The sequence below is a fragment of the Aedes albopictus genome, chromosome 2, assembly GCF_035046485.1.
Source record: "Aedes albopictus strain Foshan chromosome 2, AalbF5, whole genome shotgun sequence".
In the NCBI taxonomy this organism is placed as follows: domain Eukaryota; kingdom Metazoa; phylum Arthropoda; class Insecta; order Diptera; family Culicidae; genus Aedes; species Aedes albopictus.
In genome coordinates, this window is record NC_085137.1 from 513502688 (window position 1) to 513522783 (window position 20096).

The 20096-nt window shown below is 37.1% G+C and overlaps 1 protein-coding gene and 2 non-coding genes across 3 annotated transcripts; 1 reads left to right on the plus strand and 2 right to left on the minus strand.

Moving 5' to 3' along the window:
• The first annotated feature begins 5902 nt into the window (after window positions 1–5902).
• Window positions 5903–10038, plus strand: LOC109409731 (uncharacterized protein CG1161). The gene is made up of 4 exons (XM_019683227.3): window positions 5903–6075; window positions 8868–9104; window positions 9167–9292; window positions 9770–10038. The coding sequence occupies exons 1-4, from the start codon at window positions 6013–6015 to the stop codon at window positions 9923–9925; spliced, it is 582 nt and encodes a 193-aa protein (XP_019538772.1). The 5' UTR covers window positions 5903–6012; the 3' UTR covers window positions 9926–10038.
• A 123-nt stretch (window positions 10039–10161) lies between these two features.
• Window positions 10162–10234, minus strand: Trnat-ugu (transfer RNA threonine (anticodon UGU)). Its single transcript has one exon. It is a non-coding gene; the product is annotated as a tRNA-Thr (tRNA).
• Window positions 10235–12004: 1770 nt separating this feature from the next.
• Window positions 12005–12077, minus strand: Trnak-cuu (transfer RNA lysine (anticodon CUU)). Its single transcript has one exon. It is a non-coding gene; the product is annotated as a tRNA-Lys (tRNA).
• Between the last annotated feature and the right edge of the window lie 8019 nt (window positions 12078–20096).

Below are 20096 nucleotides of genomic sequence, written 5' to 3' on the forward strand. Positions count from 1 at the left end.
TACACTCCTTATGTAGTGTATGGATCTAGGTATCTTCTGAATATTTTGGGGCGAAATTGTTTTTCGTTTTAACAGAAACAATTTTTGAACGAAATTTCACAAAAATATGGTTTCTGCAAAAATGGAAAACATTTTCCACCACAAAAAAATCAGAAGATACCTTGATCCATACTCTACATGTGTACGAAACCCAATTTTGAAAATATTGCTTCGTTATTTAATGCAAAATCGAAAACCAAAAAAATAAGGAAATGCTTCCAGTTTCGCCTTAAGCTCAAACATCTGTATTTTACCCCAGACAGACATATGTTACGAGTGTGATACACGTACAACGGTACTCACTGTCATGAAAATTCCAACAAGACTGACTTGAACGGAGAGAATTATCAGTGTGGCACTCATTTCAAGCGCAATTGTACAGTGATTCCTGTATCACATGTGTGTCATAAGTATTTAATATTAAACGAAATCTGTACGGGTGTTCAAACATCTGTATATATGGCGTCCCTGCCTGGAAGATCATAATAGTTTAGACGACCTAGGTCGCCAAATCAATGTACTAAAACTATTGAAGTTAGTGATAAGCATAATCATAAACTTGATACTACACTCACTTATTGTAACTCGAACTTCTAGATTAGGCCAGTTTTTTTTGTTTCACGAAATGATTAACAAACATAATATGTAGTATTCTCAAATTATCACCGTAGTCTAAACATCAATGAGAACCCAATACAGGTTTACCTCGATTTAGTGGACATTCAATTTTCGAAATGTCTGTAAAGTCAACTTTTACATAAAGTCGAAGCAAAATGTTTATTTAATTGTTTTAAAAAATATATAAAACTGCTTAACTGAGTTTTTGATAAAAGGCTCGGAGTATTTGGCATATATTGATAATTCTCGCTAAAAACAAATAAACCATTGCACCGTTTCGCTAGCTTGTTACGATCGAAATCTTTTGTCTCCAAAAATGTATATGGTTGATTAAAATAAAACAATATTTTGAGCAACGCATGTCCAATAACGTTATGTACATAAATGTTCCAATCAATTAAAAAGGTCCGAAAATCATTCAGGGATTCTTTTTAAAATGTCTTCGAAGATTTATTTACCCTGAAAGTTCTTTACGAATTGCTTCAGAAATTCCTCCAAGGGTTCCTGGTTACTGCTTGTGCTGTATTTGCCAGACGATCGTTCTGTACCGAGTAGTATTGGTTTGTACCGTTATCTGCTCGGTCGCCTTTTATTGCAATTCTACGGTTTTAAATAAATGTAAGTGAACCAAATCAAATCATCATGTTACAAACTATTTCAGAAAATCTTCCATGTAATCCTCCAGAAGGGTCACGAAAATTTCTTTTACGTAATTTTGCATGAATTGCTTTAAGAATTCCTCCATTGTTTTTCACAAATCATTTCAGAGATTGTTTGAAAAGATTATTTGAGGATTATTAAAAAAAATCCTCTAAATATTTATTCAGAAATTTCTCTAGACATTCATTTGGAGAATCTATTGGAGCTTTCTTTTGAAAATCTGCCATTGCTTTTTTCAAAAATTCTTCAAAAAGAAAAATCGTTAGCAAATTTGCCCGAGTATTCGGCCAAAAATTCCCTCACGTATTCTTTCAAAACATCTTTCATGGATATATTCGGATTTGAAGGATTTATATTGATTTCATAAGAAATCCGGCAAATTCTACAAATTTCACAAAGAATTCATACAAAGCATCTGAAATGTTTCACTACTGAAATTCCTCCATTTTTTCCAAAATTTCATAGACAGTTTGAATTTGAGCAGAAATTCTTCCAGGGATTCTTTTAAAAATTCGTGCAGAAGTTATTTCAGAATTTTCTTTAGACATTTATTCAGTATTTTCTCCAGAGATTTCTTTAACAAAACATTCATCGATGCCTTCAGAAGCTATTCCAGAGTTTTTTCAGAAAATGTTCTAAAAGTTCCTTCAAAAATTTGTGCTGGGGTTACTCCAGAAATTAAGAAGTTTCGCAAAGAGCCGTGTAAGAAAGTTGTGTATGAGTATCTTCAAAAAATCTTTCAGAGATTTACCCTATTTTTCGGGACCTTTCCAAAATTTTTTCCCAAAAAATCCTTCGAAAAGGACTTGCATTCTCTCAAACGATCTTCCAAGGATTTATTCTAACATTTTCTCCGGGGTTTGCTTTAGAAATTGCTGCCCAGGTATTCTTTTTTGAAAACCTGAATTTCTTTCAAAAAATCTTCCTGGATTTTTTTAGAAATTCCTCCAAAATTCTGGAGCAACATTTGAAAAGGGCCCAAGAGGTCTTGTGTCTTTTTTCTAAAACGCTCCGGAGGGCATAACAGCAGCCAGCCCACGCAAATGAACACCGTTATCCGAAAGATCGATGTTTGCTCTATCTGATAACGGTCTTAGTTTTTGTGAATAAGCTGAGGGGGGCTCAGGAACGACGTTTGAAGTCATTGTTTACCAATGCTTGTATGCCCTTTTCAAATGTTGCTCCAGAATTGTGAAATCCATTCGAGAACTATCTGTAAAGATTCCTATAGAAACTGCCCTGGACAGTTTCCCCAGCTTGCGGTGAACACCTTCTGTGAACACGTCCACGACAAATATAAAAACCATGAAAAGTGGTTTACCGATGGATCTTTTGCAAGTGGACAAATTGGATTTGGAGTCGTCGGGCCTTCTTCAAGAAGTGGAGCCAGCCTTCCCATACAGTGTTCGGTATTTTCAGCGGAAGCTGCAGCGTTAGCCCAAGCCACTAGAGAAATAACTTGCAAATCCGTCATATTCAGCGATTCAGCCAGCTGTCTTCAAGTGCTAGAAGCAGGAAATTCAGCACATCCGTATATCCAAGCTATTGAAAGGGAAGCAGAAGGCAAAGATATAAGTTTTTGTTGGATCCCGGGACATTCAGGAATATTAGGGAACGAGTTAGCAGATCGCCTAGCGAATAGCAACAGAAACGCTTAAAGAGCCACAAAATTTGTTCCAGCCCAGGATATTGTACGTTGGAGCCGAGGGGAAATTTGGAAAACGCATCAGAAGACATGGGAAGCATCGGAGAGGAAAATTACGAGAATAGTGAAACCGGAAGTTGGAAAATGGTGTGATCAGCCGAAGAGAAAGGAGCAAATTATTTTGACCAGACTACGTTTGGGACACACTTGGTATACAAAACACCACATCTTCGAGAACAAATTACCAGAGTTCTGCCACCACTGTGGACGGAACCAAACAGTTCACCACATTCTCATCGGATGTGAACTTTACAAACTACAGCGACAAGAACTGCCCAACACACTTGAAAATTTGCTAAGAAACGATAGAAAAACTGAAGTGCAAGTAATGAAATATCTGAAAAACATCGGATTGTACAATAAGATTTAGGAACTATTATTATTTCAAATAAAGCTATAGAGACGAATGCCGCATAGCGGTAAAGTCTCCCACAAAAAAAAAAAAAACTGCCCTAGGGGTTATTTCACATTTTTTTCGAGGTATTCTTTCAGAAATATTTTCCACAAGGGATTTCTTTACAAATTTCTCATAGACTTACTTTGGAAAAACTAACACAGATTTTTCGATAATTGTTTGATGAGACCTTGTTGAAATTCATCCTAGTATGTATTTAAACAATCTTTCATGAATTCCTGAAAACATCAACCAGGGATAAAATAAATTCTTTTATGCACTTCTTTAGAAACTTCTCGTAGTTTAGTTTAAAAATCATCCAGGAAATCAAAAAAAAAAAAATAGTAAGAAACTCATTATTTCAATTCTTCCAAAATTTACTCGAAAGTTTTCTAAAGATTTTTTCCAAGGATTGCTTTAAAAATTCTACAAGAAATTATTAAGGAAATTTGCTAGATTTTATTACAAGTTTTATTTATTGTGTTGTACGAACGTTTTTAACTTGTAAATTTTTAAGCAAGTTTAATGCACATTTATTGTGCTCTGAAATGATAGGGCACTAAGAGAAATCAGTGGCATCATTTTGATGGCCTACATTTAGGTTATTTCGGGCAATTAATAACAGGAAGACATGTGTAGACCCTTCCCTAGCAGGGACATCAAAGTGTAGATATCTCACATTAAAATCTCATTCAGGATGCCCCCTTAGGATTAGAAATTCCTAGACCAAACTCAAGCTATGAAAGCAACTAATGCTGCGAACAAAAGGCAACCTGCCAGAGAAAATACGATTACAGGATTGACTGATGGACAAACAACATTAATGAAACCTCGTCATCCTGTCATCGGAAATTGTTATCCAATAGGGTAACAGGGCAAAAAATATCATGTTCTGTGTTGTGTTTGTCCAAATGTAATGTCCTAATTTATTACGCATTTATAAGGTTCCACTACAAGATGTTATATGTTAATATGCATTAGTAGTGCTTCATTATTTTTTCGTAATAATTTCTTCACATTCCTTTAGATATGTGAAAGACATTTCTCTTTCAGAAATTGCTACAAGGATTCCTTCAGAATGTTTTCTACAGATTCCTTCAGAGATTCTTATGGAGAGGCTGGAAGATATTCTTGCAGAGATTCCTGCAGAAATGTAGACTGGGATTTTTTCAAAATTATTCCACGAGTATTTCTCTATGTAGTTTCTCAGAAATTTTTCGAGGATTTCCTCCAAGCGAACCTCTTGGAATTTTTCTATAGATTCCTCTTGGAATTCATTAAAAAATGTTTAGGATTTTTACTAGGAGTTTCTCCAGGATTTTTATTTCCAAAAAATATTTCAAGAGGTTTTGTTAGGTATTCCACCAGGGGTTTTCAGATGTTTTTGCATGTCTTCCTTCTGGATTTTCTTTAGAAAAGCCATCTATGGATTCCTTAAATATTCCAGTTTATCTCAAAAATTCTTTTAGCGATATATTTCGAATTTTCTTAACATTTTTTATTTCTACTAATTTTTCTTCAACGATACTCCGTAAATATCTAAGGAGACTTCTTCAATATTCCAGTGCACTGGTATATTCCCATGGATAAATTCCTGGAGGAATCTCTGAAGGAACCGCTTTAGCAATTCCTGAAGGAACTGCTGGAACAACTTTTGAAGAAACCCTTGCTGAAATTTTTGAAGTAATTCTAGGAATATTTAAGAAGTCTCCTTAGATATTTACGGAAGTATCGTTGAAGAAAAATTAGTAGAAATAAAAAAAATGTTAATAAAAATCTAAATGAATCCCTAAAATATTTTTTGAAATAAACTGGAATATTTAAGGAATCCATAGATGGATTTTCTAAAGAAAATCCAGAAGGAAGACCTGCAGAAACATCTGGGAACTCTTGAACTATTTTTGGAAAATAAAAATCCTGCAGAAACCCCTAATAAAAATCCTAAACATTTTTTAATGAATTCCAAGAGGAATCTATAGAAAAATTCCTAGAGGTTCGCTTGGAGGAAATCCTCGAGAAATTTCTGAGAAAGTACATAGAGAAATACTGCAGTGATGGGGCACTGAAATCTGGGAATCTCGACTAACTAGCTCTGATTTTACCATGATAACACTGGCACACTGGTTTCCGAACTGAGATCAGATAATGCAGTGCATTTTCTGTGAGCCATATTATCCAGCTGAACGTGGGACATATTGAACGTTGGTGTGTGACTATGAAAAAATCCTTAATTGCCATATGTTTTACCTCACTCTCCAACAGAACATCGTTGGACTGAATCATCTAAAACTTCAGTTTGCTTAATTTTATTTAAGTTTGTTTGCATTTTCAGCTTGTTATGATCGTAAAACTTTCCGAACACCCCTCGACAAGAGTCACTCACGAACTCTCACGAGTGCCTGTGCATCGTGTGCATCAAAGCTGCGCAGCAGTGTGCAGTGAGCGCTTTGTTGACATTCCATGTGAAGGGCGATTAGCGAGAGCTGTCAAAAGTTCGTAATTTATCGCAACGCAAGCAGCAGCAAAATTACGGAGGTGTATTTTTTCGCTTTTTAAGAGAATTTAAGCCGGTTAACGAACGGCAAAATTAGTTTAAATGTATAATAAACTACTTTTGGGTGTAGTGCTGGTAGTTTGCTTACAAATAGTTAGTTCTCAGGTAAGTAAATCGTGAAAAATAAGACGTTCGTCGTCTTGTGGGAGGTGTATTTTTTGCAAAGATAACATATCAAGAAGAATCGTCAACGCTTGGGTTGCTCGCAATGCTGTTTTACTTCGTGTGTATTGGTTTTTGTAAGATTTGCATTCGATGTCATAGCCTTTCGATGCTCGCGGCTTGGACCTTCGCCTCAACTGATCAAATGTAATTAAGAAGTAAAATAAGAAGGTGACTGTAGTAATCTGATGAAGCAAATGCAACTTTTATACCTTACGATGGCTTCCGGCAAGCGTCTGTGCGTACTAAAACTAGACCATTGACTGACATTTTATCTTCAAATGAACTGTCCCGCTTGCTTGTACAGGGGATACTCAAAATAACTGGGACAGGTAAAATTTTCACTTTTCAAAAAATGTTCAACTCGCTGTAACTTTTTGAAAAGGGCATCAATTATTCTCAAATTTTTACTGTAAGTTCATCAACTAGTTGTGTATCAGTGGTTGAAATTTGGAAAAGATCGGGCTATTCTTCACGAAGATATAAAGATTCTAGAAAAGGGTATAATTATTCGATAGCCAACTTTGAGCTTTTATATCTCCGGATTCAATGAACTGATTGCAATGAAATTTTGACCATTCATGACTTATATGATGAACTCTTAAATACGTTTAACTTAACTTTAAATTTTTAACAAGAGAAAAAGTTATAACGATTTCATTCATTTTACGATTTTTTAGTAAATTCATCAATTTCTAATATGCATCCCATTTTTTTCTCAATTTATTAGCGGCTATGTTGTAACTTCCCAGGTAACCACTAAGCATTTGAATAAGCCGTGTATCAGCCCGTATTATGCATTTAAATTGCTTGCTGCCCTACATAAGCAGTTTGAATGCATAACTGCCTTGAGTTAGCATAAGCTGTGCTGCTCAAATGCTTTTGGCTGTTAATTAGCATTTCAACTGCTTGAAGTGTTTTCACTTGGGAGCAATCAGAATGCTTGTCAACTGCTCTTTAAATGCTAGGAGCAAAAAGGTTGGGAGATATGTTACGCATTCGGCAACACATATTGTCTCTCTCTTACAGAGCCTATGCTTCTGTTTACAAATTTGTGCATCTTATTTTTTTCTTCATTTTCCTCTACTCATCCAAAAGTACCAAAGAAAACATTACTGCAGCTGGATTGGTTTGGGAATTTGTCCATCAAAAAGTTACCCATTATTTATCATTTCATCGGAAAATGTGTGCGGAATAGGTGGATGCTTTGGTGGATCATAGGATTGTTTGAAAGAGGGAAGAAAGAATCATATTCCACAGATATTTAAAAGAAGGGATCGTAATCCTCTACCACAATGAAACATCTCAATGAAAACAAGTTTTTGATGTTGAATCTGAAGCTGTTATCGAATCATTCTTTATATTGGCGATTTAATCAACGCACGCCACCGGAACAGTTTTAGCATCGTGGATCAGGAGCAACCGAATCAGAAGCAGATATGATTCATCAATCTCCGGATCGTAAGTTCAAACCTACATCACTACAAAAATCAGCAAAAAAGTACCACCTAGCACCGGCTGGAATATGGAAGGACGATGAAGCGGGAAGCAGGCTGAGAGAACGAGAAGCAGACGTCAATCTATTTTCGTTTTGTTTTTGCTCGACGAGGCGTTACGCTTCTTTGACATTTCGTCACGACGTTCCTGAAGGGATAGCACTAAGACAGCCCGTTATTTTGCCAAAACCTGCTGTAAGGTAGCACTATAGGCGCATATACGGCTAATTAGCATTAACCGCCTTATCGTAAAGGCTACTATAATGCTGAAGGAATGCTATTTTTAATGCTTACTGGTTACTTGGGTTTCCTTCAAAACACATTTATATATAAGTCATTTAGAGGGAAATTAATTGAACTATAATTTGCATCTTGAATTTTGAAACGATGTTGAAGTTTTGGATAATTTGGTGTTTTATTAGAAAAATAATCTAATCGTTATAATTTTCTTCCGTGTTAAGAATTTTAAGTTAAGTCAAAGGTTTTTCATAGCTCATTATACAAGTCATGAATGGTCAAAATTTCATTGCATTCGGTTAATTGAATCCGGAGATATAACAGCTCAAGGTTGGGTATCGGATAAATTTACCTTTTTCTAGAATCTTTATAACTCCGTGGACAATGGTCCGATCTTCTCCAAAATTGGACTAATGATACACAACTAGTTGATGAACTTACAGTAAAAATTGAGAATATTTGATGAACTTTTCGAAAAGTTACAGAGAGTTGAACATTTTTTGAAAAGTGAAAATTGTACCTGTCCCAGTTATTTTGAGTAACCCCTGTATGTTGGTATCATGTAACCTGTGGAGTACAGTTTTTGGTGAAACTGATGAATTTTCTGAACAGCCGTCAAGTTAAAACAAGTTGTGTTTCTTTGATTAGTGATTTTAAAAAGGATTTTAACAATTTAGTTATTTCTTTCTTTCTCATTTCATATTCCAATGTTGTAAATGTAGCTGTTTGCTCAAAATGTGAAATTGTAGTTTATATGGCGAACTTCAATTGTGACTGGTAGATTTTTTGCGTTTCATGAATTTCGTTGGCTACGATATGATTGTTGGTGTAAAAAAATAATACTTGTTTTATTGATTCGTTCATTCGTTGAGAGATTATTTTTTTTTTTATTTTGCTGGGCGTAGTAAAGGAAAGCTTACTAAATCGAAAGCGTTTGTCATGGATGAAATTACTCCAACAACTACCATACTGAATCCACTATTGACGACCTCCCCTTTCCAGGCACAATCGTACGAGGACAAACGATGTAAGTGCATATGTCCCAGCATCAAATCGGTGAACAACAACACCGAGGATGACTCCGATCGCATGTTGATCATCGACAATGTGCCCCCGAACAAATGCAACTGCGATGGGGTCATTCTTCCGCGACTTGCCGAAAAGATCAAAGGCAAAGAGCAGGAGTTTTGTCCACGGTGTGACTGCAAGTACGAAAACCGAAACACCACGATCATCAAGGTATGTTAGGGGTTGTCGGATAATGACAAATTGAATATTATTGTACGGTTTATCGTTCGCAGGTGGTCGTAATCATCGTCATCTGGATCATTTCGCTGTTGGTGATCTACATGCTGTTCCTTATGTGCCTGGATCCGCTGTTGAACAAGCGCGTCAAAGCAAATTACCAGGAGCACACGAATGAAGATGTGAATATCGAATACCGTGATAACAATAATTCATTTCATAGTATTAATAGTTTTCTAAAGCGTGATAGTTATAGGGTTAAGTTTAGCCATAAGCGCACATCCGCCGCCATAATTGCCAGTACAGAGGAGAGTGATAGCGATAGCTCCGTATATTTTTCGAATTCCAGAGACCGGGAACGGGTTCGTCTTTTGACGGCGGAAGATTCCCTTTGACTATCCGCTTATCTTTTAATTTTGAGTATCATTTGAGAAATGATACAGCAAGGCTGATCAACATACAATAAACCTCCCAATGAATTTCTACAATTACACCATCTTCAGTTTATCATTTGTTTCGTTGCACCCTTCTTTAGTTCATCACTGTTATCAGTTGTACAAAGCAGATTTTGTTTGTTTGACACCCATCTTGTTGTAGGAAAGTATTCAACGATATTGTTTTTAACGAGTTTATCTCTTTGTGTCTTATCGTGTTTGCAGGATGACACTACGGTTGCCGTGGGTAATCACAGTCAAGACATGCAAGTTCGTGATGGCAATGTGCTGAATCGAGTGGGCCACTCGCAGGACAAGTGGAAGCGGCAGGTACGAGAACAGCGTCGCAATATCTACGATCGGCATACCATGCTCAACTGAAGATCTTTCGAGTGGGGAAGTGCACTTAGTGTACTTAGCTTAATCCATTTATCATATTGTAATTGTTAGAAGAAAAGACTTTGGCTAAATGAATCATAATTAATATAACATTACCAATTGTTTGTTTCATTTCGAAATCTGAATTTTATAGTATGACCACACTGAAGTATACTGCAGTAACGCTTATATTAATGCATTAATTGTATACTAAAATGATCAGTCAAAAAATTTACCCGTGCCTCCTGTGAGAATCGAACTCACGACCGCTGGTTTACAAGACCAGCGCTCTGCCAACTGAGCTAAAGAGGCCCCTTGTGTTCAAGGTTGTCAAAGGAAGGAACAAAATCATCATCAGCAGCTTCCAAAGAAGAATGCCTAGAAGCAAAGTTATTAAAAAGTAAGGTATGTTTATCATACACATTGATCGGTAACTCACCATATGCTTGCACGGTAAACCAAACGTACCCAAAATAGGGTATTACATTCGCATGACAGGTCAAAGCTATCAATGCACGCTAAAACCAAGAACTCGATGTTTTTCATAGCTCTCTTTGTCAATCTACAAGATGCTCGACCCTAATAGAAAAATATAAAATATACAACGTGCTTAACTAACAATCCACGGAATGTCACAATCATTAACCTCATCGTCATGAATATTTTATCGGGTTGATACATATAAAAAAGTTCTGGTCGATTTACATAGGACGAATCTACACAGGAATTGCAGCAAACTTACGACCTATTCAAATCGAAAGCCTGAGTTGGTATTTTTGAGCGTGTGGTACTCCCAAGGTACTCGCCTACCTGGCATTCGTAACTCACTTTACGTATGGGCGTGTGTGAGTGAAATGCGCGACTTTATCTAAAAATAGAAATTTCGTTTTAAAAACAATTCGTTAAATATTGAATTTAGATAACAATAAATTCTATGATTACTCAAGTTGTTATTTTTCCTTGTATTATGATTGAAATAAAAAAAAAAACAAAATAATCTATGTAGGGGTTGAGAGAGATATAGAGAAAAAGATTAATAGGGCATATAGCATCAGTTGCTGTGATGCACCACCGAAAAAAAAAGCAAACGATCAAAATGAAATGAAACGTCAGTCTTGTAAAGCATTTTGTGCAAGAAGGTCTCGCTTCTTTTCGTGCGTTCGGCTGCAGGATTCAGCTGGTATGCTCGGAAGTGTCCCTCCGGACACTACAATCTAGTATTCCACATCAATTTGCTCGTCGTAGAAGGAAGATAAGAATGACCTTTATGTTCAAAATTGCTGTTTACATAGTTGAACATCCTGCCTTGTCTTGTTGTATGCCGTGTAAACGTGGTCATTGAGGGCTACTTGATGCCCGGCAGTGCAAAATTCACTCTATAAACGTCAATTACGTGTAAGTAAACAAGCGCTTGATGGGTGATGATACTTCAGTTTAGTGAACATTGTTGTGACGAACGGTCGTTCCGTGCTGTGTGCGGCAGCAGGAGGAATCGACTGATGGTAGATCGGCCGAATGGGATCGGTTTTTGTGACGCGAAGGAAGGAAAAACGAATGCACGGAAGAAATGGACGCAGCAATTTGAGATGTTTTTAAAGTTGGATAATTACGAATTTTGCGAGAACCATGATCTGTTAATCTGATTGAAGTGAGTGTAAAAACAGCTTTTTATACCAACACATGCGCTGTATGTGTTAAATATTCGCTCGTTACGCCCACATGAACCAGTCACTCACTTCCCCTCTTTTAAGCTTGTGTGATACCTATACTTTTTTCATTACTTGGATGTGGTTTCCAAACAAGTAAGAGAAAGACCGATCGGATTTTATGTCTCTTTTCTTCTCTAGTAATAAATAATGTGAGTGATGAGTGTTGTAGAAGTATCGATAGGTGCTGCCATCTATTCAGAGAAAGAAGTTTTAGAATTATTGCTGTTGCAATTTTGTACAATCGATATTTATCATTAATGTTTTACTGTTGTCATTGTTAATCTATATTTGTTGTAAACAGAATACAGGACTAATATGTGCGTAGGTTTTGATTGAATCCAACCGTATCTGGAAGTGGAGCAAAAAACATATGCGCCCAACGTGGGGCTCGAACCCACGACCCTGAGATTAAGAGTCTCATGCTCTACCGACTGAGCTAGCCGGGCATCTTGAGATGAAGGAGATTCATGTTGAACTTCTTCTAAACTTTCTAACTAGACTTCAGATGCTGTGCAGCAGGACGTAATCGAGATTGATTACCAAAATAAGCGTCACACTCAATCAGCGATGGTTGGAAACTACGGGAGTTACCGTATTGTTCTTTCGGGATTAACTAATTGACTTTTGTCCATCGCTAATGTATACGTTTAATGTACATTCAAATAGGCAAATATGGTGACCGTGTGGTCACACATTGGTCCTGTACATGACACGGCGTCGGCGGGAGAGTTAAAATCAATGAAAGTGAGCGAGAAAGAGAGTGAAATGGCCTCTGCGGTACTAGGAGGCTATGACTTGAACCGGGTAGTTCTACAGGTCTCGGGGCTAAGCGCGATAAACGCAACAAACAGCAGGCCAGGCGTCCGTCGGGAGATTCGATTGGGGAAGTGAGATTTTTCGGGGACCCTCACCCGATGCGATGCTCCGGGGAGCGCATCGACAACGGATTCTGAAGTGGCTATTCTCGCGCGCGCGTTCATGTCCTCCTCCAGCTCTCACACGCGCGTGTGAGCTATACTCTCGTGGGCATTTGGGGGGATTCGCAACTCTTCCATCATCCACCGGGTTCGAACCGATAGATGCGACGGGACGATGGGGGACATCGCTCCGCCGTAGAACACAGGTTGATCGGATGCGAGTTCAGTTTCAGTCAGAGCGCGGGAGCGGGAGAAGACTTCGATGCGCGTTGAGTCGCCTCCACTTGAGTATACGTCGGAGAAATTATCTCAGGATTCTCGCAGAGTTCCTCGGATTTTCCCAGAGTACTACGAAGGCTCGACCCAAACCAGACGAGAGTTTCGTCGAATCGTTCTCCAAACAGCTGCGAAGGGGGGAAGTTACTGAGTAATAAAAACTGGTCAATGATCATTTCCGACAAATACGGTTGACATTCATCGGGCTCAATTTTGACTTTTCGATGAATTCGGTTTTGCTGAGAATGTAATTTGAATCAATCGCTGGTCAACGAAAATATCATTTCAAGGTTGTGAATAGAGGTGGTTTGGAACTTTTGAGCCGAAGTAGTCCTTCCCTTGCTTTCATAACCGTTCGGTGAGCAGAAAATCACACTCCATTCTTTCGACATCTCTATCTCCTCTTCCTAGAGCAAAATTAGAGACGACAAACTTTTAGCTCCTCTATTTCTCCTACGTTCAACAGCAGCTAGCTTTGACTAGTACCTAGCAGTCGATAGGGAAGGGAATCAATCTTGTCGGCAAGAAGTGTGTCCTGCTGGAATCCGTTCTTGCAGTTTATTTTCTGCTAGGTAGGTACCTATGTGATTCTCCTTATACAAAACTTTTTATCTCAGTGCCACGTGGTGGTAGAGGTGGGCTGGTTGATCGTCATTATATGGAAAAAGAGTATTTTCCATGCGAGTTTCTCAACTTTCCTGTTTAAAAGTTAGAACATTGGCTTATAGATGTTGCTACCAGTTTCAAGCTAATCTGAATAATTAAGTATGTATTGTTAAAAACCTTTCAGGACGCGTTCCATCAAGCAGATGAAACTGCACCGCGCTCGCGCTGTATACGACGAGCGAGGTTTTTTTTGGTAGTGTTGTACCTACTTCTTACAACAGCGCGCGTTCTGAAGGGCTAATTATGATATGCTAGATTTATTTATAGGGTATCAATATTTCGAAAAAGCGTTACACCGTCCAAAGCTGTTTGTCACTCTGTCGCATTTCATTCCTGCCACCAAGCCACTATTAGGGGAGAGAACATATAGTCTGTCTAGTAGTGTTCATAGAATACGTGGGAAGTATAAAATACGATCCACAGTTAAAAAAAGTTGTTGTTTCCAAAAGAACTCTCACCTTTTTGGAACGATAGTGCTGAACTAGATTAAGTTTTGTTACCAACTGAGGACCATTGATTGTCTAAATACAGGTCGGATTCGATTATCCGGAGTCGTGTTCTGAAGATTTCCAATATATTTATGTTTGGCATGGATCACTGAAATAACTAAAACGGCTGCTATGGAATGGACAGATAGCGCCACCGTAGCCTTGTGTGTTTGACGTAACTCGACTGCTGTCACAATGCTTACGTCCATATGCAGTGGCGCCTTTGTTTACATGTGGTGAACACTAGAAAAGTTTGCTTCATTGATCCATTACGAATGACAATGCTTTTCAAAGCTGATTATGTGAAATTAGCTTCGGAAAGTAATCAATCAAAATTTCAGTTATCTGCAACATTGTGTTTGCTAAATATTTGTTTGGGTTGTTCCAAAACTCAACTCCTGATAATCGAGTCCGACCTACAATATTTATAAATGTTTCGAAAGGAAATTCAAAATAGGGTATTGGTTCCCTTATTAAGCATGTAGCTCCCATTTTCATCCTACTGAATGTATGTTTCTAATTTTTGTATTTTTTGTTAGAAGTGAGCACGCATGAAACCAAAAAGAACGGAATAAATCGGTGCCGTAATCTCTTGTTTTCGAATAGGATGAACATGGGAGCGTGAGATCAACGATGGCACTCGTACCCTTTATTCATTGTGAAGTTTATGAAACGATTCATGACATATTATTGGGAAAGTACCTGGAAAGGTCAAAAACAAAGAAAAAGTGATAAAAAACGATGATGTTGAATTTTCAATCTGAATAAAAAATTAAAACAAGCAAGTACTGTATCACCATCACTGAAATGTCATCGAAATACCTCCCAGAGTTCAATTGGGGAAATCCATAATTCTCACCACAATCCTGTCAAAGACAATAACTTTGAAAATTTTCCAAAATTTCACTGAACATCGTTCAGATTTTTAATGTTACATATCACTTGAACTTCTTCTGGGTCTGTCATCAGCATACCATCAGCCACAATACGAAATTTGTAGGTGATCCTACTGTGTATTTTATTTATTCCACTGTCTAGAAGTTCGTGCTGTGAAAATTGATATCCCTTTCGGGACGGAGCACAAAAAAGTGGAATTTCCATACAAATTGCTCAACTTTGGCTCTCCAGAACTTTTATATTTTTTAACATATCAACACTTTTTCTTTGGCATTCGTAAGAACTGCTTCTTATCCTTTGATTCCTAGCTTTGTCAACCTTGATAAATCAAAGCGACAGATAAAACTTTTTGTCTGTCTGTCTCAATGTTTTACAATATTTGCTCACTTTGTGTTTAACTTGTTGTGGTAAGTCGCAAACACAACATAAACAAAAGTTTGTTTGACGCATACAAGTATAAGTAATAGCTCTATAATTAAAACAACTTACATCAGGTAAACCAAAGAATAAACAATTGAAAAAAATATGTAAAACTGTTATTGCTCAACAGTACAATTGTGCTGGTTCGTCGCGGAAGGGATATACATTCTTTTTCAATTTTTATAGTTATTATTTCAAGAATTCGTTAAGCATTCCCCAGTTTCTCTTTTTCCGAACTTCCTGGAGGGTTCGTTTTTCAATTTGTTTAAGTATTTTAGGAATATATTTCCAACAAATGTTGTTGCAAATCTACAACATCATTCAGCTTATGTTCTAGACATTAGTTTAGTATATTTTCGGAAACTTTTTCAAGGGCGGTCTCAAAAAGACCCTAGGTCAATTGCTATTAAACTTCCACAGAACATTTTCTTTCGGAATTTCCCCAAGAAATAATGTATCGTTAGTCATAATCAAGGGACCGTTGTGACAAATTTATGAGTAATTTCTTGAGAAATATTTGTAGGAATTCCAGTGATTTCTTCTTAAATGCTAGATCTTCAGGAGAATTGTATGAATCTTGAGAAAATTTCTGGAGAATTATATAACTTATCTGTAAAATTTTCCGAAATTGTCGAACGTTTCGACACGGGGTTAGTTAGTTCGTCCAACTGTCACAGTCCTGTCGATTTTGTTTTGATACATGACATGTTGTGAATTCTGTTCATCGTAACGACACGTAAGGATCGGTTATGGAAACTGTCTACGCGGGAAATTCGTTTCTTAAAAGCTAGGTATGGATCTCAAATGAAACAGCGCAAGTGATTTGAGCTTAAATAGTAAAATTTCTTATTTTTTTCTGGAATGGTCAAGAAATTTTGCACGACGAGCTCCGTTTGATTTGAAGTTTTTGTTCTGTTCTGTTCAGTTTCTGTTCTCGTCAGATATTCAAAGGTCATTTAGCACTGATCAAATGCAGTAAATGGTTTTGAATAACGTCTTTTTCTACTTTTTTTTTATAAACCTTAGGCTTAGATGTATCTAAAGTTGAAAATGTTAATTGTGTAGCTTTTAATAAATGTGAACTATTAAACCTGTATTGTGGAAAATTCACTGAAGGGGAGAATACGCCAAGGACATTCTCCATCGGAATCCCAAAGAACATACGGACAGCCCACTCAGAATCCACCCAAGGAGGAAGAACCTGGAAGAACTAGTCTGCAGGTATTGCGACATTTGCAGCCATTTAGACTCGGCCCGAACTCATTATCATCACAGTCGAATTTCGCACACGACTAGCGTACACAAGTTCGGATGAGTTCATGACAGGGGCGTTGGATGCACAAAAGGCAAACAAAATAAGTTTGATTAATATGAAATGTCCCTGGAAAATGATTCACTGGAATTTAGGATATGTTGCAAAAAATATAAAAGTGTTCAGTTTACTTATTGTATTGAGGGTAAAATTGTTTGAAGTTCAGCCAAAAGTGGACGTAAAAAAGAACAAGGTGTACAACAGCCCATATATAGCGGTAAGCGCGCGAGTATTCATCTAGGATACGATTCTAAGGTACAATCAGTTAAGATGAAATAACAGCTTAAAAATATAAAAGAATTATTCCCCATAACAAAATAATATATTGGCAATAAAGAATTAGGAGTGGTTTAATTGGTAAACATTAAAAGTTCCATAAACCAATCAAAAAGTACATAAATAAATCAAAAATTTCCATAATTGATTTTCAAGTAATAATGAGTAAAAATTTCGGGGTCTCCACAAATAAAGAAATAAAATTGTTGTATATAAATTAAGTATGTTTTTTATAAATTTCCAAATTTACAATTGCAAAAATACACCCCATCCCCGTTTTACGTCCATCGTTGGCAAGATGAAAATTCTACCAACAATCTAATGAGCAAACTATTTTTTTTTAATAATTTCGTACACGTCTATCAGTTGTAAAAATGTTTCAAAAAATATAAGATTACTAAGTTTACTGATTGTCCTTATGTTAGATTTTGTTTCGTAAAGGCAAAGATGGTTGAAAAAAGGACGTTATAACTATTTCTCCGCTATTTTTTGCAGATTTTAATTATCCATGGCGTGAACGACCCATCAACCAAATGCACTTAACCTATTTGACAACTTTGCCGAAACCACCATCTCTCTTCTAGTAACCAGGATCCTGAGAACTATTGCATGCATATACATTTTTTATGTTCACTAGCGTCATCTAGTTGTGAAATTACGATTCAAACGGACAACTATCTGTAAGTTTTCGATCTTTTAGAAGGTCGGCACGAGAGGTAACTTTTCCTCCATTTGGTCTTTGATCTACCAAACAACTTTGCCGAAGACACCATCTTTCTGAGTAAAGTAGAGCTTCGTGGTCGTTCGGTTAGCGTTACCAAGCGTGTAACCGCACCATGCTATCCACTGGTGCATGTAATGTATGTCGTGTCCATGGTCTAGTGTTAAGTTCTGTTCAGTCTGTACAGCCTCTGGCTGAAAATGGTGTCCCGTGCCTTTTTAATCGGGATCCTGAGCTACATGAGATTAAAAATTTACATGCTCACTAGCGCCTCCTAGTGGTGGCATTTGAAATCAAACTATCACTCATCTATAAGCCCTTGATATACCAAACATCTTTGCCGAAGACACTATCTTTCTAAGTAATAAGGGTCCAGAGATACATAACATAAAATATTTACGTGCTCACTATCGCCGCCAAGTGATGAAATTTCAAATTAAACGGCGAATCATCCGTAAGTACTTGACCTACCAAACAACTTTGTCAAAGACACCATCTTTCTAAGTTATCAGGTTCTCGAGATACATAGGATATAAATTTTATTTGCTCATTAGCGCCGCCTAGTGGTGGAATTTCCAATTAAACGGCCAATAATCTGTAAGCCGTTTACCCACCAAACAACTTTGCCGAAGACACCATCTTTCTAAGATATCAGGATCCTGAGATGTAAGATATAACATGATGTTGCTCACTAGCGCCGCCTAGTGGACGTATTACGAATCAACTTTGTCAGCATCAAGTAGCCCATGCAATTTACAACAACTTTGCCAAAGACAGTCCTCCTCTAAACAATCTGGATCCTTAGATATTTCAGAATGTATGGGTGTTGTACAAAGTACAACGCGCGACTGCTCGCGTTACAAAAATTGGCGCGAGTACTGAAAGGTTAAGGGTAAAGGCAAAAAATCAGTCGGGGGGTCTAGAGTAAAAATTTGTTTGGAATTTTTACGTTTTTATTACGAAGGATGGGGCTAATAACTTAAACAAAGTTACATTCACTTGCTGCTAATTCACTTCACAAACATTTAATCCCATGTCCTTTTTCCAGAACATTGTCCTAACCTAGCTTTGATAGTTTGGTCAGTAGAGAGCAGTAACAGAAACTCTCCAATGGAGAGTCTCCATGCCATGGCGAGATTACAGTTTGCATCCACAGTGTAGAGATGTTTTCTTCATAGCACTCCCATGTGTTATGTTTGTAAATGTGACGCTTCGATTATTTGGATTACTTTCAGATAGAACTATAACCTAAAAGTCCTATATGCATTATTTTATGATCACACGCCTGTGTATTGGGATAATTGTTAGTGATTGTGCCTCATCTTTGCTTGTTATACTGAATTTCTGCCTAAATAAAGCATTACATTTCCTCAGTCAGCTCACATCCAGTATGTTAAATTTTATTAGTAAGGATAAGGAATAATAGCATAACATGTTAACCTATAAACCCTTATTTTCATTTTTAGTTGTCTTCAACATACTCCATAAGAGACCCCCACCCACTGTAGCATACTTGAGATGTTCTTCATCATTATGGAACATAAAAAAACCGTAATAAAACAGGCCTACAGGCGTTTGTTTACCAAATAATCATATTTCAGTAAAGCCGTACAAGCTATTCACAGCGATCTTACAATAAATCGGCAAACAGAATACTATAAAGCATTTGAAAAATATTATTTTTTTCCATGAAGATGAAGAACAAAAGAAATCTCTTCTCTCATTTATACCAAAGTACTCTATTACGAATCTCATTAAAGCAATAATCATGATTGCTGAGCATGTCTGCCTTCCTTGAACAGAACATTATCAATTTGAATGTTATGGTTGAAGAAGTTGGCAGTATGATCTTCAGTTCTTCTTCATATTATTTTTCAAAACAATCATTGAACGGCTTTTGTATTTTAAATTTGCTTTATAGTATGTGTGACACAATAACACGTGCTTCGGTTCAGGATACGTTTTTATTTTTGCGAAGTATTGTAATCGTATGTTCTGAAATTTTATAAAATGCAGTGGCATGCATGCGATTGCGCATAACTTACGAACGGAATGTCCGATTTTGGTTGTCTTTGCTTAGTTGAGGCAAAAAACTTGAAGAAATTGTGATTGTTTGAACATCAGTTTTCCATATATTTTGAACGGGGACTTGAACTAGGGAACGTCAAACAACGCAGTAGAAAAGACAAAGTTAACCGGAGACAGCTAGTTACTGTAACAAGCGATGTCGGAGCAAACATTTAGGGTAAACAGGTATAATATGCCCCCCTTAAGCAGAAATGGCAATATATCTAAAACTGCTGCCTTATTCCATCTATTGTTCACTGCAAATCGTTGTTCCTAAAGTCAGTGAAGTGTTGCATGAGAACTTTACCTTTGGTGAGGCGGCTATGGAAGCTTTGAAGCGTTTTTCGAAAACGTTCCAAAATTTTCCTTATCAAAACAAACAGGGCAATACGCTCCACCAAAACAAAAACGTCCAGCCCCGTGAT